This window comes from Canis lupus, chromosome 21, assembly GCF_048164855.1.
Source record: "Canis lupus baileyi chromosome 21, mCanLup2.hap1, whole genome shotgun sequence".
NCBI lineage: Eukaryota > Metazoa > Chordata > Mammalia > Carnivora > Canidae > Canis > Canis lupus.
The window spans coordinates 31,735,012-31,760,868 of NC_132858.1; the positions used below are offsets into that span (position 1 = coordinate 31,735,012).

The 25,857-nt window shown below is 40.0% G+C and overlaps 1 protein-coding gene across 1 annotated transcript in view; it reads right to left on the minus strand.

Moving 5' to 3' along the window:
- Positions 1 to 18,376, minus strand: part of LOC140613243 (uncharacterized) — a 75,382-nt gene extending 57,006 nt beyond the window's left edge. Inside the window, exons 1-2 of the mRNA XM_072791796.1 lie at positions 18,235 to 18,376; positions 7,824 to 8,079 (exon numbers count right to left, since the gene is read on the minus strand). Of these exons, the coding sequence (XP_072647897.1) occupies positions 7,824 to 8,079; positions 18,235 to 18,376 (398 nt within the window). The remainder of the gene's footprint in view (positions 1 to 7,823; positions 8,080 to 18,234) is intronic.
- Between the last annotated feature and the right edge of the window lie 7,481 nt (positions 18,377 to 25,857).

The following is a 25,857-nucleotide window of genomic DNA, read 5'->3' on the forward strand; positions in this document are numbered from 1 at the left end:
CAAAAACACAGGAATCAAAACCAAAAATAGACAAGTGAGACTACATCTAACTAAAGAACTTCTGCACTGTAAAAGATGCCCACAAAATTAAACAACTATTTAGAATGAAGGAAATACTTGCAAATTCTATGTCTGATAAAGGGTTAATCAAAAATAATAATAGCAATAATAATAATCAGATTTTAAAATTGGCAAAGGACTTGAATAAACATTTTTCCCAAGAAGACATACACATGGCCAATAGATGAAAAAGGTGCTCAACGTCACTAATCACCACCAGGGAAAAGCAAATGAAAACTATAATGAAATATCAACTCACACCTATTAGGATAGCTATTATCAAACACATGCACACACAAAGATAATAAAGTGTTAGAGAGTATGTGAAGAAATTGAAATACTTCTTGGGAATGTAAACTGGTATAGTCATTATGGAAAATAGTATAGAAGGTCTTTAAATAATTAAAATATAGATAATATATGATCCAGGAATCCCACTTCTGAGTCTATATCAAAAAGGGTTAAAATGAGCATCTCAAAGATATATTTGTACTACCACAGCATTATTCACAATATTCAGGGTATAGAAACAACCTAAATGTCCATCAATAGAGAATTTGATACACACACACACACACACACTATATCATATATATATATATATATATATATATATATATATATATATATATATAATCAAAATGCTATTCAGCCTTAAAACAAAGGAAAGCCTGCCATATACAACAACATGGATGAACCTGGAGGACATTTTGCTGAGAGAAATCAAGCCAGTTACAGAAGGACAAGTACCGCATGATTCTATTTATAGATATCTAAACTAGTGGAACTTCTCAAACATGAGTAGAGCTGCCAGTGGCTGGGGGCAGAGCATTCGGGGAGCCATTGTCCAACGGTTGTAGAGTTTCAATTATGCAAAATGACTGGGTTCTAAGGATCTGATGTACAACATAGTGCTCATAGCTAACAATACTTTATTGTGTAATTAAGAATTTATTGAGAGGGCTGCTTTTCCATTAAATGTTTTTACCACAAAACAAGAAACAAAGGTATATAGCAAAAGTAAGTGTGCATAGGGAGTGTAAGATCTGTGGCCATGTTTGTAATTTACCATAGGAGTGACAATAGAATTGTTTGAAGAAAAGCAAAAAAAAAAAAAAAGAGTTTAAAATAATAGCATTAAAAATATTTTTTCTGATTTTTCTTTTGACTCCAACCAAAATCTTATGAGGAAAATTAAACATCACTTCTAAAATAGTATCTGAAAATGAAAGGATCAGATTAGATTTTTTAAAGTTTCCATATAGCTAATTTTATGAAATTCTATAATGATATTGATGAAAAGAATCCCATTTTCTAGGCCCTAACATCATTTAGAATTTTAAAGGCACATAGTTTTATTTTTGCCTTTGTTATAACTTTTCTCCAGTGAGAGACTGCCTTGTCCTAAATTCTGTGAATGGGGGTACATCAAGCCCCAAACCTGTAGTCACCTCCAACTACCAATCCTTTCCCCACTGGGGGCTTTTTCATGTTTAGGGCATCATGGTAGATCAGACTTTAGTGATAAGTAGGTGAGGAGTCCATGGTGAGTGGGAGAAGGAAGTGAAAAGGGAAGGATGATGCAGGATATCTCTCCTGGCACCTCTGAAGTCAATTACATATATAGCAAGTTACTGATTTTGCCTGAAGGTAAGATCTACCCTGACCTGTGTTTCATGAGTACTTGGAAACAAACTATGAGCTGTTTATTAAATGGAAATTAAAGATCTCAATGTGTGAAGCCATGCTCATCACTGAGCTCTGTATTGATGATAACATGACATATGCAAATATTCAGAATTTATGGAAAATATTCTCATAAGATGAACCTTTCACTTTTTTTTTTTTTTTTTAAGATTTTATTTGTTTATTCATGAGAGACACAGAGAGAGAGGCAGATGGAGAAGCAGGCTCCCGGGGGGGGGAGCCCAATGTGGGACTCCAGGGTCACGGCCTGGGCCAAAGGCAGATGCTCAACCACTGAGCAACCCAGGTGCCCCTGACCTTTCACTTTTTAGGAAAGTTTCCAATAAGCATAAAGATAGGAGAAGAAAAAGAGGTCCCTGTCATACCCATATTCATTTCCAGGGGAGTGTGTCTGACTGTGCATAGTTACAAATATAATGGTTATACTGGATGTCTTAATACAGCCCAATGATTCAGTGTATAATGTAGCAGCTAATAGGAACTCAAAGTCTGAATCATTACACCTGACTCTGGATTCCAGTTTTACCACTTGCAAACTGGGCACCTTGGGCACCTAATCATTTAACTACTCTAAGCCTAAACTTTCTAATCAATAAGACTATAATAATAATAATATTATTACAAAAGTTTAATATAAGTCATGTGATAGCATATTTTATTAACTATTATTTGTGGTTAATTTTACTCTAAAAGACAATGGGATAATTTTTCTTCTTACCTTTCAGGGAACATGAACAGCCATAATAGCAACTAACAAAAAGGGACAGAGATGAGTCTCAATGCTAAATATGTTTCCACATCTCTAAAAAAATCACAAATATACCTAATGTTTAAAAGAATTCATAAGGGATCCCTGGGTGGCGCAGCGGTTTGGCGCCTGCCTTTGGCCCAGGGCGCGATCCTGGAGACCCGGGATCGAATCCCTCGTCGGGCTCCCAGTGCATGGAGCCTGCTTCTCCCTCTGCCTGTGTCTCTCTACCTCTCTCTCTCTCTCTCTCTGTGACTATCATAAATAAATTTTTAAAAAATTAAAAAAAAAAAAGAATTCATAAGACTAATTTCAAAGAGCTCAAAAATTCCCTAAGATTTCAAAATCTCCCTAAGTTATCCATGTACTATGATTTCCAGTCCTAATGACCTGGTAGTTCTTTAGGTATCTGGTCTAAAGATTGGTGACTAATCCTGTACTTTAGTTAGATAATCAAGCCAGAATCTGAAGGATTATCTTCCATAATATCATTCCAAGTGGTAAAGGAGGAAAACAAGTGAATGCACATATATGATGGTAGTCTAGAAATGGATTATTTTTTAGTTGCCATACTTCCCATTTACTGTCTCAAATAAATGACCAGGTGTTCATGGAAGCCAACTTTGAGGTTTCTACATTCTTTCCATCTTCTCTATAGCCTGGGGCAATACTTAGCTCAGTGAAAGATCTGATTCCCTCAGAGCACAGAAAGAAAGCTGTTTATTATAAGCACTAAGTGCCAAACACATTATTGGAAAAACAGCCAAGATTAGTACACCTTCTTCCACGAGAATACCAGATTTCTTGGTGGTGTTGTTAGTTTTTCCGATTGCATTTAAGAAGACTGTAAAATAATACTGAACATTTTACATGAATATAAAAATCACAGTGAACAAGAGCCACTTTTCCTACATTAGCTACTTATTCTGACTAGGAAAATCAACAAAGCACAAAAATATTGCAGTAGAGCACTCTCAGAAAGAGGACATTAGCCAAGGCTTGATATCAGTCAAGAGTTACAAGTTCACCTAGTACATCACATTGCCAATATTCGTGGTCAGGAAACAGTATTTTGAAACAGCCTAATCCTATGCTAATGAAGGCATTTGAAAGCCATCCAAGGTTGAAGGAATAAAGACGTAAAACAGAAAATCTTTCTTTCTTTGAAAACAGAAAATCTTGATATTATGTATATAAATGTTGACTTTTTACAAACAAAGGAAAAGTACATTTTATACACAGGAACATCACTTGTAACTATAGCCTTGCATTTATAGTTCTTTAAATTTTAATGTTTCAATAATATTTAATGTCAATACTATCTTGAATAGTATCAATGGATGTCAACAGAGATAACAAGCCCTCAAGCTCAGTTGAGATCGTTATCCTTTACAATGTGACAGAACTGAATGCTATTTATTTCTTGCCTAATTTCTTTCAGTGCTTATGACATGATTGAGTGATTGTAACACCACTGAGAAATTGGATTTTTTGCTTTTTTGGTTTTTTTTTTAAGATACAATTGTCTTGAGATTTATAAAAGAACACTCTTAAAGTTTGTCTTTATTTACAATGGAACAGAAAAACTGAACACCTTTTGTTATGGACAAATTTAAGCAAAAATTATCAATTTTTTAAGTGAGGCAAAAGCAAGCTTATTTTAATAACGTTATGCTGAGATAAGCTCATTTTTTCTATATAAAATTAGCTAGAAAACTGCAAAGAATTAAGCTTTTAAAAAATGCCTTCTTTATGATAGAAGATAAATTTCAGAAATTCATCCCTTTGTTGTTTTGATATCTTAAATTTCATCTTTAAAGAAAATGACTAATGTTTAAAGAATTAGGTGTAAATGATTTTATAGAAGCCAGTGAGAATGGCTTCTTATAAATAAACAGAATAAAAATTTCAGGAGGGGGGTGGAAATTTCACCTCAGATATAAGATAGTCACGTGATTTCTACTATATAAATCTTTTCAGTTATAATCTGTATGATTTTGTAATTAGAAAGACTGAAAAAACTGGGTATTTTACTAGTTGCTACTCTTAGCTATATATAAAATATAAGTAAAATACAAATTTATAAAATACCTATCAGCGTGATAATTTTCAACACATTTTTTATTAAGATTTTATTTATTTGAGAGAGTGCAAGGGGGAGGGACAGAGATAGAGGGAGAGGGAGGGAGTCCCAAGCAGGGCTGGATCCCAGGACCCACATCAAAGGCAGAGGCTTAACTGACTGAGCCCGCAGGTGCCCCCACGTCTTCTGCTGTGTTGTGCTGTAGGAGGGTTACGGTCAGTCCCCGGTGCCTAACTGGTTATGCTCACATGATCGGATACACTTAGTGACAGTGGTGCCTAATAAGGAACAAAGACAGTGTATTTTTCTAATCCAGCTTTAGGAAATTGGAAGAGATTTTTATTTTTATTTTTTTATTTTTATTTTTTGGAAGATATTTTTAAATGCTGATCCTTTTTCTTTCTATTTTTTTTTAAAGACTTTATTTATTTATTCATCAGAGAGAGAGAGAGAGAGAGAGAGGCAGAGACACAGGCAGAGGGAGAAGCAGGCTCCAAGCGGGAGCCCGACGCGGGACTGGATTCCGGAACCCCGGGGTCACGCCCTGAGCCGAAGGCGGGCGCTCCACCCCGGAGCCCCGAGTGTCTCTGGCCTTTTCCTAGCAGAGTTTGGCGCATGCCCTAAGGCAGGTAGCGCTGTGGGTCCTAAGGCAAGACGGCAGAGTGATGCTGACATTTCACAATTGAGCTGAATCCATTAACATTTAAGAGACTTTGTTTTGGCTCCTCTCCCCTGTTGAATATTGAGGTTTTCTATAATATCAAGTGGACAAGCTGCTGAACCCTGCCGCACGGACCCGGCGGGGTTCCTGGACAAGGGGTGGACGTGTCGTCAACTCCCCTACAGAACCGAAAGCCTCAGGGTTGAGTGGCCGGGGGAGCGGCCCCTGCTCTGCACCCCGGCGGCCCCAGCTCTGCACCCCGGCGGCCCCAGCTCTGCACCCCGCGGCCTCAGCTCCTGGCCCCCGGCGGCCCAGCTCTGCACCCCGCGGCCCCAGCTCCTGGCCCCCGGCGGCCCAGCTCTGCACCCCGCGGCCCCAGCTCTGCACCCCGGCGGCCCCAGCTCTGCACCCCGCGGCCCCAGCTCTGCACCCCAGCGGCCCCAGCTCTGCACCCCGAGGCCCCAGCTCTGCACCCCGCGGCCCCAGCTCCTGGCCCCCGGCGGCCCAGCTCTGCACCCCGCAGCCCCAGCTCCTGGCCCCCGGCGGCCCAGCTCTGCACCCCGGCGGCCCCAGCTCTGCACCCCGCGGCCCCAGCTCTGCACCCCAGCGGCCCCAGCTCTGCACCCCGAGGCCCCAGCTCTGCACCCCCCGGCCCCAGCTCCTGGCCCCCGGCGGCCCAGCTCTGCACCCCGCGGCCCCAGCTCTGCACCCCGGCGGCCCCAGCTCTGCACCCCGCGGCCCCAGCTCTGCACCCCAGCGGCCCCAGCTCTGCACCCCAGCGGCCCCAGCTCTGCACCCCGCGGCCCCAGCTCTGCACCCCGGCGGCCCCAGCTCTGCACCCCGCGGCCCCAGCTCTGCACCCCAGCGGCCCCAGCTCTGCACCCCGCGGCCCCAGCTCTGCACCCCGGCGGCCCCAGCTCTGCACCCCGCGGCCCCAGCTCTGCACCCCAGCGGCCTCAGCTCTGCACCCCGAGGCCCCAGCTCTGCACCCCGCGGCCCCAGCTCCTGGCCCCCGGCGGCCCAGCTCTGTACCCTGGCGGCCCCAGCTCCTGGCCCCCCACCGCCCAGGGCCCTGATCCCCGCCGCCCAGCACCCTGGTCCCCGCCCCCCAGCGTCCTGGTCCCCGCCGCCCAGCGCCAGCCGAGCGGGCCCCCCGGGAGTCCCACAACAGGACGGGGCCCCGCCGCGGGCCGCTGCTCCACCAACAGCGGTGCCCGCCGGGTCTCGGGGCCTCTGTCGTTGCCGCCCCCGACTTGTTCAGGTGAGTGTGTCCTCTCCACCGCGCCGGCGCCCTCCTGCCTGCGTCACCAGATGCACTGACTCCAGCCCCTGGGGCCTCCCTCAGCCCATCCGTGCAACGCACGTGTGTCAGGCGCGGTGGTGAGCAAGTGTGTGTTCCCAGGAGTCCCCGCCGCCTGGAGGCCCCAGGCTCCGTGATCTGAGGCTCAACGGGTCCTCTACTTCCCCACACGCCTTCCATTGAGGTCCCACAAATTAGTCGGACAGGGATCGGGGGCTCAGCAGCTGTGCGCCCGCCTCCGGCCCAGGGCGTGACCCCGGGATCCGGGATCGAGTCCGCGTCCGCCTCCCCACGGGGACCTGCTTCTCCCTCTGCCCGCGCCTCCGCCTCTCCCTGTGTGTCTCATGAATAAATAAAAGAAATCTTAAACAACAACAACAACAACAAATTAATCTGACAATCCAAAGCAAGCCATGGCTAAAGGTGAGGAATAATGTACTCTAGACAATAACGGGGATGCTAACAACACGACTCATTGAGGCTTTCTATACCAAGAAATGCCAAGTGGTTTATGTACCTCATCTTAAGGAATCCTTTCAACAAAAATACAAGAGAGTTCTTACTTATCATTACCATTTTACAGATGAAACAGTTGCAGAATGGTTCATTTTCTTTTCTTTTCTTTTTTTAAATTTTTTTTTAAGATTGTATTTATTTATTCATGAGACATGGAGAGAGAGAGGCAGAGACACAGGCAGAGGGAGAAACAGGCTCCATGCAGTGAGCCCGATGTGGGACTAGATCCCAGGACCCTGGGGTCAGGCTCTGGGCCAAAGGCAGATGCTAAACCACTGAGCCACCCAGGGATCCCCATTTTCTTTTCTAAATTCAAATAAATAGCAAAGCTAGATTTCAAACACATGTCTATACTAATGATTCTCTATGTACCTATATGCAAACAGGGGTTTTTGAGGTCTGTCTTAAGTGCATATCTGGTAACTTGAGACCTATCAAAAAATCATTATTGTTCAATAACTCAAGCAACTACATATTTTAATTATGTGTTAACAAATCTCCAGACTATGATTAAACATCTATTGGTTCAAAGCTCTTTCTTTGGTGAGGAAAACAATACTTCTAAACGAGGATGCAAAGGGGGAAAGGGATGAAACAAAAGAAATGACACTTACTGACTCTCATTTACATTCAAATCAGTCTCCTGGGTGAAAACTCTATTAAAAGATTTTACCCCAGAGAAAGATAAGAAATTAATTAAGAAACAGGCACTGACTTTCTAATACAATACCATAAAGCTGAGAATTACTTTTTGTGTTGATAATGAGCATCCTCTTTATGTTGAACACGAAGGAGTATAACACATAGGTCTATCCTTAGGGTTGTCCAAATTTCAGAGATCAGCTGCCTTGTAGATACCACGCTGGTTGTACGAGTAAGGTCGCTACGGGAACGCAGAGAAGTCAGCCCTTCACAGTAACGTGGGCCAGGGAACCAGAGGCGGCCCCGTAGTCGTGGCTGGGGATTGTGGATAGAATTTAGAATCACTGTGTCAGGAGAGGACTCTAGACACCAGAATTTCAACTCTCTTTACAGATAATGCAACAGGTACCCCTGCAAATGAAATCAGAACAAAAATAAGAGCACACCAAAGAGCAACTCCATCAATAAAAGGGCAGAAAAAATAATCAACTTCCTGACAAATAAAGCCAAAGAGAATGAATTACACAATAGCTTGGTTTCATAGAAGCTGTGTGTGTGGGGGTGTGCCTGTGTATGTGTGTGTGGAGGTATAAGATGTAGATGAAGAAAGAAAACAGACACATACGCTGATGTCTTATAGAGGTTCATTGTGGAGACATTAAGTATTTTCTTCTGTTTGCCTCTTTTTATTTTTCTTTCTACAAAGAAAAAAAATTATTTGAAACACAAAGATGATCAAAACTAAAAAAAACTCTGAGTGACAATTAACAATGCTTATCTATGTTCACACTCAAGGATTTTCAGTTGACCTCTATAAACAAATTTTCATTTCCTCAGGAACACCTACAGATCTTCAGCAATTATGGAAAGCATTTGTATATTAAAAGTTGAGGTGATAGAAAAACACCTGAAAAGATTATGAGTTACTTCTTTCTTCCGCAATAAGCTGAACATAAAAAATTACTGATTTTACCAATAAATATTGTTTTAATTCCATTCAAATAAATAAGCTAACCCACGAATGCTAGGTGCATGATGACAGGTGATCAATAATATGCAACCAAAGCAAGTCAAATCAAATCTTTTTCATTGTTGGTTTCTTTCTTTTCTATAGCGTTTTTCACTAAGCTTAAGGATTTCTGCCCAACCTCATGAAGAATTAGATCAAAAACTTTCCCTTAGACTTTACCATCTAACATAGTATCTAAGAAGTACCTGATTAAGGAACCAAAATGAAATTCCTCTGGCAGATGTTTTAAAATATACCTTCATTTTATTACTTTGCAATGTGAACTATATTATAAGAATGAATCATCTTTCTGCTTCAGAGATTTTCTTCTTCGTGTTTTTTCTCAAGTGCAGTAAAGAGCACGTAATATAAAAATTTACCATTTTAAAGTGTAAAATTCAATATGTTAAGTTTATTCAAATAGTAGTGAAACAGTTCTCAAGAACTTTTTCATCATTCAAATTTCAAATTTGAAATTCTGTATCTATTAACCAACAACTTCCCTTTCTCTCTCTCTGCCCTAGTCCCTGGTAAACACTACTCTAATTTCTTCTTTACAGACTTCTTTTTTTTTTTTTTTTTCAGACTTCTTATTCTAGGAATCATACAGTGGGTTTTTTTTTTTTTTTTTTTTTGGAATAGCTTATCAAACTTAGCATAATGCCCTGAAGTTCCTTCAATACTGTAGTTCATGACAGCATTTTCTTCCTTTTTAAAGGTGACTAATACTCCATTGCATGTATTCATCACATTTGTTTATCCATTCATCCCTCAAAGGTTACTTGGGTTGCTCCCACCTCTTGGCTACTGTGAATAGTACCACAGTGAACATGGCAGTTACAGGATCTGTTTGAAAGTCTGCTTTTGGGGCACTTGGGGGGCTTAGTTAGTTAAGTGACAAACTTTTCGCTGTGGCTCAGGTCATGGTCTTAGGGTCTTGAGATCAAGACTCATGTGGAGCCCATCGTGGGATTCTGGACGCAGCAAGGAGTCTGCTTGTCCCCCCGCCCCTCCCCCACATGTGTGCAAGTTCACCTTCTCTCTAAAATAAATAAATAAATACAATCATAAAAAAGGAAAGCTTGCTTTCAATTCTTCTTGGATATATACACAGAAATGGAATTGTAAATCACATAGTAGTTCTTTTTTTTTTTTTTTTTTTTTTTTACATAGTAGTTCTTTTTTTAATTTTTTTGAAGACTTCCCATACTGTTTTCTGTGGTAGCCGCTACATGTTTTTGATACATCAATACTGTAAGTTTGTATTTAAAAAGGAGAGAAAGAAAATGGAAAAATCCACTCTTCTTTATTTAAAGAATGCAGAAGTAAAACTCCATATAAAAACTTTTAAAAAGATACATATGTATTTAATTTATGACTGTTAAAATATTTCAGTTGATATTTTAAAAATACAACAAATCAAATATTTTTCCATTAATTCATTCTTTACCACTTACTTGCACTATATGGTAACAGCTTAGGACTGGTATTCTTGGTAGTAAGTACTTCAATTCAGGGAGCCAGGACATGGACAGAGAAGCCACAGAAACAGTCACATGAGAACATTTCATCAGTCCAGGCCTTTGTAAATACTTCGTAAAAAGTCACACTGGTAGTATAAGAAATGGTTAGTAAAATTTAGAGATGAAAGAACTCATATGCCAAAGGTATACAGACCATCTGTAACAGGTTTATTTCAGGAGTGGACATTGCATGTAAAATCAATATTGACTTAAATGGATTTGAAATAAATAGACCTATGTTCATAAGAGTTTTATTTTAAAAATTCCTACTTCTTGAAAATGTCTGAGACAGGATGCCCTTTTATCTCTTAAAAGGACAATTGTTATTGGATTTAGGATAATACACCAACATTCTGCCTGGCAAGCTTCTTATGCTTTGAATTTCTTGATCAGTGAGCGAACTGGGTAGATCCACTGCTTTGTATTTTTAGGCCACAGAACCAAAGCAAAATATTATGTATTAAAAACAAGAATATGGTTAAACAACTTTTAAGGAAAAAATATTAGAGTATACACATATTATTTTATGAATATAGAACTGTTATATTTTATAAATTATATTTTATATATATGGAGAGAGTGTGCATGAGTACCAGCCTTGAAATTATGGATGGTTGTTTTCAAGAGAAAATTTTTTGGTTTTTTTTTTTTTTTAAAGATTTTATTTGTTTGAAAAAGAGCACACGCAGCAGGGATGGGTACAGGAAGAAGTAGACTCCCCGTTGAGCAGGGAGCCCGATGCAGGACTTGACTCCAGGACCCTGATCAAGTCAGATGCTTAACCGATTGAGACACCCAGGCGTCCCTCAAGAGAAAGTTGTAAGGTTGGTTTAAATTTATGGGTTTTCAGGGAAAACATAAAAACAAGCTCTAATCTGCTGAAATATTTTGTTCATTTTTGTTTGCATTCATAAGTATCTTCTCCTCCTTACACCTGTTAAAATAATCTGCTAAAGTAATGACACAGTCAGGTAAGTGAAAGCATTTAGTTTCCATGCAGTTTTAGTTGGGAAGGTTCATTGCATAATTCCAAATCCACTGAAACCTGAAAGATGCAGATGTGTAACTGGATTTTTTTGCCAGCATAAGCCAGATAGTCTTTGGTGTTAGGAAGGAGAAAACAGACCTGAAGAACACCATGATTCATTACTGATATATTTGTTTATCCTCCTGTGTGGCCCATCTGATTTTCAAAGACTCAAATTCCCTGTCTTCACAGTCTTATTCAAAAGAAGATGAAAGCATCTTTGTGGAGTATTACTTTGAATTCTATCACCTGTTTTTGCCTCAATTCATCTAAGAGGACAATTTAGCACATAAACCCCAGAGCCCAGCTAGGGTTAGAAATCCCAGTCCCACCACTTGGGTGGCACGGGACCCCCAGCCAGTGACGTCATGTGTGCTGCACTTCTCTACTTTCCTGGTACATACTTTCGGTTGTTGTGAGAATTACACTAACTAGTGTTGGAGAATATAAAGAATAGAAGTTTTAATTCCTAATATGTAATACTGACTATATAAATGATAATTGAAGACGTAAACTATAAAAAAAAAATGCATTGCCACCTTCTCTAAGAGTTTCCTAGGGTTGTGGTAACAAATTACCGAAAATCAGTGCCTTTGAACAACAGAAATTACTCTCTGACAGTCCTGGAAGCCAAAAGCCCAAAATCAAGATGTGTTTAGTGTTGAACTCTCCTCAAAAGCTCTATGTCCCTGGAGGCAATGACCTGGACCACAGTAAGGGCCACATCTTTGGCCAGCAAATACTCTTATAACGCACACAGTGACCAGTGGACACTTAGTAATTTCAACCTGTTGACTGGCCAAAATGAATCTCGAGTTGCTGCCCATGATATATTTATTTAGTGGGTATTCGATTTGGACAAATGAATACTCTGGCTTGCATCTAGGCAGTGGATGTAAGTAGAGAAGGCAAAGAAGTATTCTAAGAGCCTCAATCCCTTTTGCTTCTAAAAAAAATAGCCCTGCACTTCCTTTCAGCACCACATTTCATGTACCATAGGCTTCAGGGTCTTCAAGAGCCTTGTCACAGGAATGGCAGGTCTCTAAAGCCTATGGACTCTGTTTATAATGATTATGAACAGGAAGTGGGGGGAAAGGCCTGACTTTTGGATACAGGGTTCAAAAAGACTGAGTGCTCGGGTAACTTGTTTTGTGTCTAGGTCTTCTATTCAGATGAACATGAGAAAATACGGACAGTTTTCTAAAATACATTATGAAAACTCTTGCCCCCATCCCATGTGTGTCCGAATGCAAAATAATATGTATGACTTTAAAAAGGAAATCTTTCTTTGCTTCTTTCTGGCTTCTGGGGATTCCACGTATTCTCTCGCTAAGTAACCCCAATCTCTGCCTCTATGCTTCACGGCCTCTATTCTGTTCTCTTTCCTCTTCTGTCTCTTAGAAGGTCAATTGTCATTGGATATCCAGGCCACCTGCATAGTCTTGTACAGTCTCACTTGAGATATTTATTTACATCTGCAAAGACTGGTTTTTTACAAATGAGGTCACAAGTTCCAAGGAGTAGGACATGGTGTTGGCTTTTTTAAAGGACATCTGTCAACACACTATACCTTCTTTCTCTAATGCTTTATTTTATTTATTAGATCTCTTCTCTTTAAAATGAAATTAATATTCATATATAGAGAAATGATCTATTTGAATATCTACATAATTAATAGTTTATTATTTAAAATTAATATGGTTAATTAAAAATTAATGGTTAATGATTAATTAAAAAGCTGCGGCTTTTAAAATAATATTAAGCCTAAATGTTAGTTTTAATATTGCTGAGAAACTGTATTCTAATTTTGTTTGATGAAAAGAAATTCATTACACATGACTTTTCATTCACATCTTTGAACTAAGAATATACTCCAACTTACAGAGCCAATTTTCCAATTATTCATTGTTGCATGTTTCCATAATTTGTCTTTCAACGTCATAATTATGTTATCAGCTTCTTTACTTCCATACTGCAAAAGTGTTAGTCTTAGTTGACATCGTCACCATCTTCTGTTCACACCCTCCTATATATAATGTGCAGTCAAGTACCAGATGGAGAGGCAGACGATAAAAAATCAAAACACGTAATTAATTGCTTCCTGTCTCCAGGAAGTGTTTTAGCCAAAATATAGAAGGTTTGGAAGAAAGAGGACAACTTTCATTTAATTTAGTCATATTCTTGGCTTTTGATCAAGAGGTAATTCTCTCCTTTTTCATCATAGAGAGGAGGCAGAAAAGAATTTAGGGAGGAAAATGAGATAGGAAAGCTAGTCTCAACTGAGCCTGGAGGTCATCCTGCAAATTTACTATTCAGATGAACGCCCATACAGTTACCATAAAAATAATAAGTGTGTTATTTGTGATGATATGGATTGCTGGAAATTATCCATCAATCAATATTAATTTTTTTTAGTTAATGTAATGCCTAACAAAATGTATTTACAAACTAAAAGGGTGATGACTCTTACCTTGAGGCTAGATAAGGTGCAAGATTTACTTTTGTCTGTTAAAGGAAAAGTGAATTGTATGTATGTCAATATATGGAAAGGAAAATTTTCATAAAGGTTTCAATTCATTTATGGTTCTTAATGATATACTACTTTAAAAATGTATAAGTTCTGTATTTAAGGGAGAGGATGTGAAAAGGGCAGTTTTTTCAAAGAGACACTTTGACCCTATAAAGTAACGAGCATGTCAACAGGAAGACATAACAAATTGGGAAAACAAAATTTCTCTGAAATAGCCATTTCATTTGTCTATGAGACAAGTATAATTATAAAAAGCTTTCACCTTTTTTTGATGACTATTTTTTTAAAAGGTTTCATTTATCCATGAGAGACACAGACACAAGGAGAGGCAGCTCCCCGTGGGGAGCTGGATGCAGGACTCGATTCCGGGACCCGGGGTTACCCCTGAGCCCCCAGGGCCCCAAGACCATGACTGTTTTCAAGTGACATTTGATTAGATTGGGTAGATCTATGTCTGTTTAGGATTTGGCAGACTAAATCGCCTTTCTGACAATTTATTCACCTGTCTCCTTCAGTCCTCTCCCTGTGATTTTTTTGTTGCCTTAATTACATAAAATTAAATTTAAATTATTTAATGATTATTTGTTATGTTTTTCTATTATTATTTATATTTGTCTCAAACATCTAATTCGAGATTTTGTTTGTTTGTTTTTTCACTGGTAAGTATCTTCGGGATTTTAATTGAGGGGAAAAAATCCCTATATACTGTATTAATATATTTTCACTACAAAAAGAAAAAAGAAAACCAATATAAACTCCAGAACTTGAGAATTTCCTGTTTTATTGGCTGCTAGTAGTTCTTGAAAAGATGCAGAAATAATACCATTTCATTTAATTTCTTACCAAATATAGTATGATAGGCTTACTTTGTTCATATTTTAAAGTAAATGGGAAGTACTATTGAGGGAAAAAAAGGAGAATCATAAAGCAAATAGTTCATCTAAAATTGTGATCTTTTTAAAAACAAAATTAGAATTACTCAGTTAAAAAAAATCATGTTAAACGCAGAGGACATAAGTGGTTTGGCGTATGTTCTATTGGAGAGGACATCTCCACATTCTTGGCATCAGTCATGTAAGTTGTTCTCTTAATGGTAAGAGAATTGGCCAAGTTCTTTTCTCTCTCTTTCTTCTTTTTTCCCTTTTTTCTTTCCTTCTTTCTCTTTCTTCCATATTTCTTTTCTCCTTCCTTCCTTCCCATTCTCTTCCTCTCCCATTCTTCCTTCCTCTCCTTTTTCTTCAAATATAAACAGTAAAGCAACATTTAAGTTTCACAAACCACCAAAACCAAAAATTTAGGACAAGTGGGAGCAACTCTCATTTCATTTTTGTACCAAAAGACAGGCAGTGGGTCATATGGCATTAAATCATTAAACTTTAATTCATCAAAATATTGCTCAGTGAGTTTTTGATGTTCAAGAGTCCTACTGAATTTTTGGTTATTGATATTAGAAAATGTTTAAGTATCTCTTCATAGAAATTGGAAGTCAATGTGTTTCAGTTTGTGATCCCTAAAGTCAACTATGAGACAAGGACTCATGTGCATAGAGTCTAGGTGATCTTAGGAAATACATGAATGGGGAAGCAGTAAGATGAGTGAGACAGAAATGGAAGAAATGCCAGGAAAATGTATATTAATGAGAGGGTTTCTGCTGTGGCAAATGATGCTCCTTTCTGTTGACTCCCTTCTGAGAAACTATGGGGCGCTTGCCTGTCATCCACCAATTGTCACTCACCAAATCTTCCACTGGTTAAGGGTTGACCCTGGGGGTGTGAAATCCTGAGCACATCACTGCTTTGAAACTAGAATGGGCCTCAAAGAGGCAAACTGATAGAGGTATTTGCAGCGGTACTCTATCACAAGGCTGAAAATGGTTTGCCACAGTCCCAAGGGGATACGGAGGAGATTCAAGAATCTTCTCCAAAGCTTTGGCTAATATTTAACCCCCCCAAATATTTATGTTTGGATCAAAACCCAGAGTCCATGAAATTTTAGAGAATACTGAAGTGAACCACTGATCCACATTATAAAACTAGGAAAAAATTCCTGTAAAAATGGCATTTTTCTGGATGTTCCTGAAAAATCCATTCTAGTTCCCATAAACAGTCAGTCTTAATCTTTCAAAATCATTTTTTCTTTCCTTCATTTACAAACGAAATGAGGAACTTTTAGTAGCTCTTTAAAAGAATCTTTAATTGAAAATTGAGTCAGTGACTGAAATGTAAATCCCTTTGAGTTCTAAGATGTTATCATTACCTCCTTTGTTTTTCTTTAAGCTCTCAGTAGCAGTTAAAGGTATGTATTTATATTCGATTCAGTCTATTTTTGTTCTTTGGTAGTAATACCTAGGATATGCCTTAGATGTTTGGAATATGCCATCAAAACTACCACAAAATTAGAATAATTCCATCTCCTTTGCTTAGCAATCCTTTGCTTAGCCAACAGAAATGTACTCTCTGTGAATGGACTTTGCACTTTGGGCCAATATTTTGGAAACAGAAAGTCTAGCCATTGTGTCTCTAGGACCCTTGTTTATATGCTTGCATAGTTTATTAGTAAACACAGCTGAATAACCAAAATTCAAAGCAGATTCTTGAACAAGCAAATTTGACCTCAGTAATCATGACACTACGTTCACCCTGCAATGGATCCGTTTTCCTTCTCACCCAGCAAGCTGAGTATTAAACTGTGTGACAATATAATAAGATCCTTTTTATAGGGAACAACCATGCCTGCGAAGAAAACTACTGACTGATCATTAACCTTTAGAAACAAAATTTTGGCTTCATTGTCAATGATTCAAATTCTAAGGGGAAGTATTCAATTAATACTGTCAAGATGCATGATACAGAAAAACATTTTGTTGACTCAGAATTAAATTATGTCAAAAAAGAAAAAAACAGAAGGAAACTGTCACAGACCAATCTGGACTGTCTCAACTCTGGCTTCCTGGTAATAGAATCATCTTTTAATAATGTATAAACTGAGTGTAATTAGCAAATCAGTTGCACCCATGACCACTGTGCCTGAAAATATGTGCACCATAGCATATTTCTTTCATATTTTCTCCTGCTCTGTTTCATGTTCAAATAATAACTCATTTGTACAAATGGATGAAAACAGGGAGTAATAGTGGGAGGCTGTTTAGGAATCAAAACACTTTTAAATAGCACAGCTGTTCTGATACTGTGATCATGCCAGCTATTTCTGATGGTGAGGTGATGGTAAGAGAACAAACTTTCAGTACAACTATTTTGCAAACTATGTTTCCGCCACCGGGGCATGCACTTATCTCTCAGTGTGAGGCACCCCATATGCACACACTGAAAAGATGCCAATTAAATACATGTGCCTTTGTAAGATCTATGTTTATTAATGCGATTCTTGGTACTTCCTACCCATGGGGCAGAAGCTGAACACCAGGCAAGAAGAGTCCTCACTCAAAGAAGTGAACTATGCATTTCATATATATATTTTTTTCATATATTCTCTCGGCTTCATTTCCTAAAGAAATCAAAATAAACGATTCATACAGTCTCAGGAACAGTCTGTGATTTGCTAGCCATTTGCTCCCTCCTACAGCCATACTTTCCACCTATAAGCTCATATCTGAGACTTGTGACCCTGAACCTTTCTCCTTGAAGTGGATCATGCAGCTTTCTTACCTGAAGGGGACATACAGGCAGAGACTAAGAATGTGAACTTTTGAAGTAAACCCACTTGTGTGATGATTCCTAAGTAGGTGACTCCCTTTACTGTCTTGTGTCTGTTTCTTCACTATTTTTTTCATTGATGTGTGTATCATGATAGTCTCCAAAGGGTTATTGTCAGGACTATGTGAATGAAGTAAAATTAGTGTCTGATCTGTAGTAAGTGTTCCATAAATTTATTTATCATCGACACGAAACATTTTCCATTTAACCATGGCTGGCCTCATACGTAGAAATGTGGTGTGTTGCCTAGTGTTAATCAGAGGGCTAAGGGGCACTGGAGGGCTCAGTGGTTGAGCATCTGCTTTTGGCTCAGGTCATGATCCTGGGGTCCTGGGAGCAAGTCCCGCATTGGGCTCTCTCAGGAGATTGCTTCTCCCTCTGCCTGTGTCTCTGTGTCTCCTATGAAAAATAAACAAAATTTTTTAAAAAAAATGAAAGGGCTAATGTGAAAGCCTAGTTTATTGCCAAAACATTATCCCACTTTCACAGTATTCAACATTAAATTACAGTCCAGATTCCTCAGAAAAGTAATGTAAACTGTATAAATACACTGTTAAAATCTATTCCTAGCCTTGCACATTAGAAAACAAGGTTATTAAAACATAGCTAACCGGAAACAATCTGACAAAATTTTAATATTTTCTCTAAATCCCCTGTTATCGTACTAATCCTTTTATTATATCTCTTTACAAATTTTCTCTTGCTTAACAAAAACTCTTATTGGTAGGGGCAATATTTAAGTCATCTTTGACTATCTGTACTTCATACATCACTTCACCAGTGGGAGTGTTGGCCTTAATGTGTTGCATTTTCTCACGGGAGTTAATGTGATGTCGTTCATAAACCTCTAAAACCATTAAGTCCAGAAAAAGAAAAGTTCACTAATGTGATTACCTCATCCCAAATGAAGGGATAAAAAAATAAAGTTTTATGAAAAGGAACCTATGGCCGTGAGCCATCTGTCAATTAGCATAAACCGTGTTTTTCCCCCCCAGTGTTTTTCAGATAGCAAGGCTTAGCAATTGTCCTTTTGCTAAACATTGTAGAAGATCTCAAATCAACTTTAAGTGAATTCAAAGAATATACAGGAGGGGGAGGGGCAAGATGGCTGAAGAGTAGGGTCTCCAAATCACCTGTCCCCACCAAATTACCTAGAAAACCTTCAAATTTTCCTGAAAATCTATGAATTCGGCCTGAGAATTAAAGAGAGAACACCTGGAATGCTACAGTGAGAAGAGTTCGGCTTCTATCAAGGTAGGAAGACGGGGAAAAAGAAATAAGGAAACAAAAGGCCTCCAAGGGGGAGGGGCCCCGCGAGGAGCCGGGCTGAGGCCGGGGCGAGTGTCCCCAGGACAGGAGAGCCCCGTCCCAGAGAAGCAGGAGCTGCACCGACCTTCCCAGGCGGAAAGGGGCTCGCAGGGAGTTGGAGCAGGACCCAGGAGGGCGGGGATGCCCTCGGGCTCCCGGGGACACTAACAGACACCTGCGCCCCGGGAGAGTGCGCCGAGCACCGTGGAGGGGGCTGCGCGGCGGGAGCAGCTGAGGGGGGGGTCGGGGGAGGCTCCGCGGAGGGGGCTGCGGGGCGGGAGCAGCTCGGAGGGGCTCGGGCGGAGGAAGAGGCTCCGTGCGGAGGGGGCTGCGCGGCCGGGAGCAGCTCGGGGGGGCTCGGGGGGCGGCTCCGCGGAGGGGGCTGTGGGGCCTGAGAGCGAATCCACCAGTGCAGACCGGGAGCACAGGGCGCCAGGACACAGCCCAGGATCCGGCCTCCCCCGGGACAGGCAGAGGCCGGGAGGGCCCAGGACAGCGAGGACGCTCCTGCCCCAGCTGAGCAGATCAGCGGCCCCGCCCCGGAGCCTCCAGGCCCTGCAGACGGAGAGCTCCGGAGTTCCTGCGGGGGTTGACTCCAGGGCTCCAGAGCTGGCCCCGCCACTGGGGCTGTTCCTCCTGCGGCCTCACGGGGTAAACAACCCCCACTGAGCCCTGCACCAGGCAGGAGCAGAGCAGCTCCCCCAAGTGCTAACACCTGAAAATCAGCACAACAGGCCCCTCCCCCAGAAGACCAGCGAGACGGACAAGTTCCAGGGGAAGTCAAGGGACTTAAAGTACACAGAATCAGAAGATACTCCCCCGTGTTTTTTTTGTTTGTTTTGTTTTGTTTTGTTTCGTTTTGTTTTGCTTTTTGATTTGTTTCCTTCCCCCACCTTTTTTTTCCCATTCTTTCTTTTTCTTTCTCTTTTTCTTCTTTTTTTCTTTTTTCTTCTTTTTTTCTTTTTTCTGTTTCTCTTTTCTTTCCTTCTTTCTCTCCTCTCTTTTTCTCCTTTTCCCAATACAACTCGCTTTTGGCCACTCTGCACTGAGCAAAATGACTAGAAGGAAAACCTCACCTCAAAAGAAAGCATCAGAAACAGTCCTCTCTCCTACAGAGTTACAAAATCTGGATTACAATTCAATGTCAGAAAGCCAATTCAGAAGCACTATTATACAGCTACTGGTGGCTCTAGAAAAAAGCACAAAGGACTCAAGAGACTTCATGACTGCAGAATTCAGAGCTAATCAGGCAGAAATTAAAAATCAATTGAATGAGATGCAATCCAAACTAGAGGTCCTAGCGACGAGGGTTAACGAGGTGGAAGAACGAGTGAGTGACATAGAAGACAAGTTGATGGCAAAGAGGGAAACTGAGGAAAAAAGAGACAAACAATTAAAAGACCATGAAGATAGATTAAGGGAAATAAACGACAGCCTGAGGAAGAAAAACCTACGTTTAATTGGGGTTCCCGAGGGCCCCGAAAGGGACAGAGGGCCAGATTATGTATTTGAACAAATTCTAGCTGAAAACTTTCCTAATCTGGGAAGGGAAACAGGCATTCAGATCCAGGAAATAGAGAGATTCCCCCCCCTAAAATCAATAAAAACCGTTCAACACCTCGACATTTAATAGTGAAGCTTGCAAATTCCAAAGATAAAAAGAAGATCCTTAAAGCAGCAAGAGACAAGAAATCCCTGACTTTTATGGGGAGGAGCATTAGGGTAACAGCAGACCTCTCCACAGAGACCTGGCAGGCCAGAAAGGGCTGGCAGGATATATTCAGGGTCCTAAATGAGAAGAACATGCAACCAAGAATACTTTATCCAGCAAGGCTCTCATTCAGAATGGAAGGAGAGATAAAGAGCTTCCAAGACAGGCAGCAACTGAAAGAATATGTGACCTCCAAACCAGCTCTGCAAGAAATTTTAAGGGGGACTCTCAAAATTCCCCTTTAAGAAGTCCAGTGGAAAAATCCACAAAAACAGGGACTGAATAGATATCATGATGACACTAAACTCATATCTTTCAATAGTAACTCAATGTGAACGGGCTTAATGACCCCATCAAAAGGCGCAGGGTTTCAGACTGGATAAAAAAGCAGGACCCATCTATTTGCTGTCTACAAGAGACTCATTTTAGACAGAAGGACACCTACAGCCTGAAAATAAAAGGTTGGAGAACCATTTACCATTCGAATGGTCCTCAAAAGAAAGCAGGGGTAGCCATCCTTATATCAGATAAACTAAAATTTACCCCGAAGATTGTAGTGAGAGATGAAGAGGGACACTATATCATACTTAAAGGATCTATCCAACAAGAGGACTTAACAATCCTCAATATATATGCCCCAAATGTGGGAGCTCCCAAATATATAAATCAATTAATAACCAAAGTGAAGAAATACTTAGATAATAATACACTTATACTTGGTGACTTCAATCTAGCACTTTCTAACCTCGATAGATCTTCTAAACACAACATCTCCAAAGAAATGAGAGCTTCAAATGATACACTGGACCAGATGGATTTCACAGATATCTACAGAACTTTACATCCAAACTCAACTGAATACACATTCTTTTCAAGTGCACGTGGAACTTTCTCCAGAATAGACCACATACTGGGTCACAAATCGGGTCTGAACCGATACCAAATGATTGGGATTGTCCCCCGCATATTCTCAGACCATAATGCCTTGAAATTAGAACTAAATCACAACAAGAAGTTTGGAAGGACCTCAAACACGTGGAGGTGAAGGACCATCCTGCTAAAAGATGAAAGGGTCAACCAGGAAATTAAGGAAGAATGAAAAAGATTCATGGAAACTAATGAGAATGAAATTACAACCGTTCAAAATCTTTGGGATGCAGCAAAAGCAGTCCTAAGGGGGAAATACATCGCAATACAAGCATCCATTCAAAAATTGGAAAGAACTCAAATACAAAAGCTAACCTTACACATAAAGGAGCTAGAGAAAAAACAGCAAATAGATCCTACACCCAGGAGAAGAAGAGAGTTAATAAAGATTCAAGCAGGGATCCCTGGGTGGCACAGCGGTTTGGCACCTGCCTTTGGCCCAGGGCGCGATCCTGGAGACCCGGGATCGAATCCCACGTCGGGCTCCCGGTGCATGGAGCCTGCTTCTCCCTCTGTCTGTGTCTCTGCCTCTCTCTCTCTCTCTCTCTCTCTCTGTGACTGTCATAAATAAATAAAAGTTAAAAAAATAAATAAATAAAAATAAAATAAATAAAGATTCAAGCAGAACTCAAAGAAATCGAGACCAGAAGAACTGTGGAACAGATCAACAGAACCAGGAGTTGGTTCTTTGAAAGAATTAATAAGATAGATAAACCATTAGCCAGCCTTATTAATAAGAGAGAGAAGACTCAAATTAATAAAATCATGAATGAGAAAGGAGAGATCACTACCAACACCAAGGAAATACAAACGATTTTAAAAACATATTATGAACAGCTATACACCAATAAATTAGGCAATCTAGAAGAAATGGACGCATACGTGGAAAACCACAAACTACCAAAACTGGAACAGGAAGAAATAGAAAACCTGAACAGGCCAATAACCAGGGAGGAAATTGAAGTAGTCATCAAAAACCTCCCAAGACACAAGAGTCCAGGGCCAGATGGCTTCCCAGGGGTATTCTATCAAACGTTTAAAGAAGAAACCATACCTATTCTACTAAAGCTGTTTGGAAAGATAGAAAGAGATGGAGTACTTCCAAATTCGTTCTATGAGGCCAGCATCACCTTAATTCCAAAACCAGACAAAGACCCCACCAAAAAGGAGAATTACAGATCGATATCCTTGATGCACATGGATGCAAAAATTCTCAACAAGATACCAGCCAATAGGATCCAACAATACATTAAGAAAATTATTCACCATGACCAAGTAGGATTTATCCCCGGGACATAAGGCTGGTTCAACATTCGTAAAACAATCAGTGTGATTCATCATATCAGCAAGAGAAAAACCAAGAACCATATGATCCTCTCATTAGATGCAAAGAAAGCATTTGACAAAGTATAGCATCCATTTCTGATCAAAACTCTTCAGAGTGTAGGGATAGAGGGAACATTCCTCAACATCTTAAAAGCCATCTACAAAAAGCCCACAGCAAATATCATTCTCAATGGGGAAGCACTGGGAGCCTTTCCCCTAAGATCAGGAACAAGACAGGGATGTCCACTCTCACCACTGCTATTCAACATAGTACTGGAAGTCCTAGCCTCAGCAATCAGACAACAAAAAGACATTAAAGGCATTCAAATTGGCAAAGAAGAAGTCAAACTCTCCTTCTTCACCGATGACATGATACTCTACATAGAAAACCCAAAAGTCTCCACCCCAAGATTGCTAGAACTCATACAGCAATTCTGTAGCATGGCCGGATACAAAATCAATGCCCAGAAATCAGTGGCATTTCTATGCACTAACAATGAGACTAAAGAAAGAGAAATTAAGGAGTTAATCCCATTTACAATTGCACCCAAAAACATAAGATACCTAGGAATAAACCTAACCAAAGATGTAAAGGATCTATACCCTCAAAACTATAGAACACTTCTGAAAGAAATTGAGGAAGACACAAAGAGATGGAAAAATATTCCATGCTCATGGATTGGCAGAATTAATATTGTGAAAATGTCAATGTTACCCAGAACAATATACACGTTTAATGCAATCCCTATCAAAATACCATGGACTTTCTTCAGAGAGTTAGAACAAATCATCTTAAGATTTGTGTGGAATCAGAAAAGACCCCGAATAGCCAGGGGAATTTTAAAAAAGAAAACCATAGCTGGGGGCATCACAATGCCAGATTTCAGGTTGCACTACAAAGCTGTGGTCATCAAGACAGTGTGGTACTGGCACAAAAACAGACACAATGATCAATGGAACAGAATAGAGAACCCAGAAGTGGACCCTGAACTTTATGGTCAACTAATATTCAATAAAGGAGGAAAGACTATCCATTGGAAGAAAGACAGTCTCTTTAATCAATGGTGCTGGGAAAATTGGACATCCACAGTCAGAAGAATGAAACTAGACCACTCTCTTTCACCATACACAAAGATAAACTCAAAATGGATGAATGATCTAAATGTGAGACAAGATTCCATCAAAACCCTAGAGAAGAACACAGGCAACACCCTTTTTGAACTCGGCCACAGTAACTTCTTGCAAGATACATCCACGAAGGCAAAAGAAACAAAAGCAAAAATGAACTATTGGGACTTCACCAAGATAAGCTTTTGCACAGCAAAGGATACAGTCAACAAAACTAAAAGACAACCTACAGAATGGGAGAAGATATTTGCAAATGACATATCAGATAAAGGGCTAGTTTCCAAGATCTATAAAGAACTTATTAAACTCAACACCAAAGAAACAAACAATCCAATCATGAAATGGGCAAAAGACATGAAGAGAAATCTCACAGAGGAAGACATAGGCCAACATGCATATGAGAAAATGCTTTGCATCACTTGCCATCAGGGAAATACAAATCAAAACCACAATGTTATACCACCTCACACCAGTGAGAATGGGGCATATTAACAAGGCAGGAAACCACAAATGCTGGAGAGAATGCAGAGAATAGGGAACCCTCTTGCACTGTTGGTGGGAATGTGAACCGGTGCAGCCACTCTGGAAAACTGTGTGGAGGTTCCTCAAAGAGTTAAAAATAGACCTGCCCTATGACCCAGCAATTGCACTGTTGGGGATTTACCCCAAAGATACAGATGCAATGAAACGCCGGGACACCTGCACCCTGATGTTTATAGCAGCCTTGGCCACAATAGCCAAACTGTGGAAGGAGCCTTGGTGTCCATCGAAAGATGAATGGATAAAGAAGATGTGGTTTATGTATACAATGGAATATTACTCAGCTATTAGAAATGACAAATACCCACCATTTGCTTCAACGTGGATGGAACTGGAAGGTATTATGCTGAGTGAAATAAGTCAGTCGGAGAAGGACAAACATTATATGTTTTCATTCATGTGGGGAATATAAATAATAGTGAAAGGGAATATAAGGGAAGGGAGAAGAAATGTGTGGGAAATATCAGAAAGGGAGACAGAACGTAAAGACTGCTAACTCTGGGAATTGAACTAGGGGTGGTAGAAGGGGAGGAGGGCGGGGGGTGGGAGTGAATGGGTGACGGGCACTGGGGGTTATTCTGTATGTTGGTAAATTGAACACCAATAAAAAATAAATTAAAAAAATAAAAGAATATACAATTATTCATGTTCAACATGAGTTCTTCTGAAGTTGATAGTTAAAACCCCTTAGAATCCTGAAATATTTCCCAACCAGTTGTAACAAAATATTATCCTTCCCTAAAGTGATATGAAGTCATGAGTATACTTGCAGAAAATTTGTGGATTTACCTATACTTAATGGGGACAAAAAAAATAGCAGAAAATATACTATAGGTTGGTGAATCCAAAGAATCAGAGTCAGCATTAAAAGCAACACCTTTCAAAAGATAGTCACATTGTAATGTAACAGGGATCTTGGAGATTTCAACATCAATACTCCCAATTTTTGATAATGAAATTGAGGTCTCCTGAAGTAAAATAAATTACATGAGGTTCTAAGTGTAGTGATGAAATCAGTCCTAAGACTTAAAACGCTGGACTCAAAAGTCCAACTCCATTCATTGTAATATGCTACAAAGACTGGGAAGAAAACACTGAGAAATAAAAGAAAAGACACTAGTCCTCCAAAGACCAAATGAAATATAGAACTAAAGTAACACGTTTAACTGAATGGAAAACAGTGGAATGAGATATACCAGAATAATCATGTTAACAAGATCATTGGAAGAAATTTGTGGATGAAAAGAAATTATCAACTAGAATTTACTGAAAGAAAAATTCGTATATTTAAGCCTGAATTAAATGGCTTTTATTGGCTTTATATGTATTGTACAGTGGTTAAGATTAGTTGCAGAGCTGAAGCTTCTCTGAAGTGTAGTGGATGACGTGAGAGAGCAA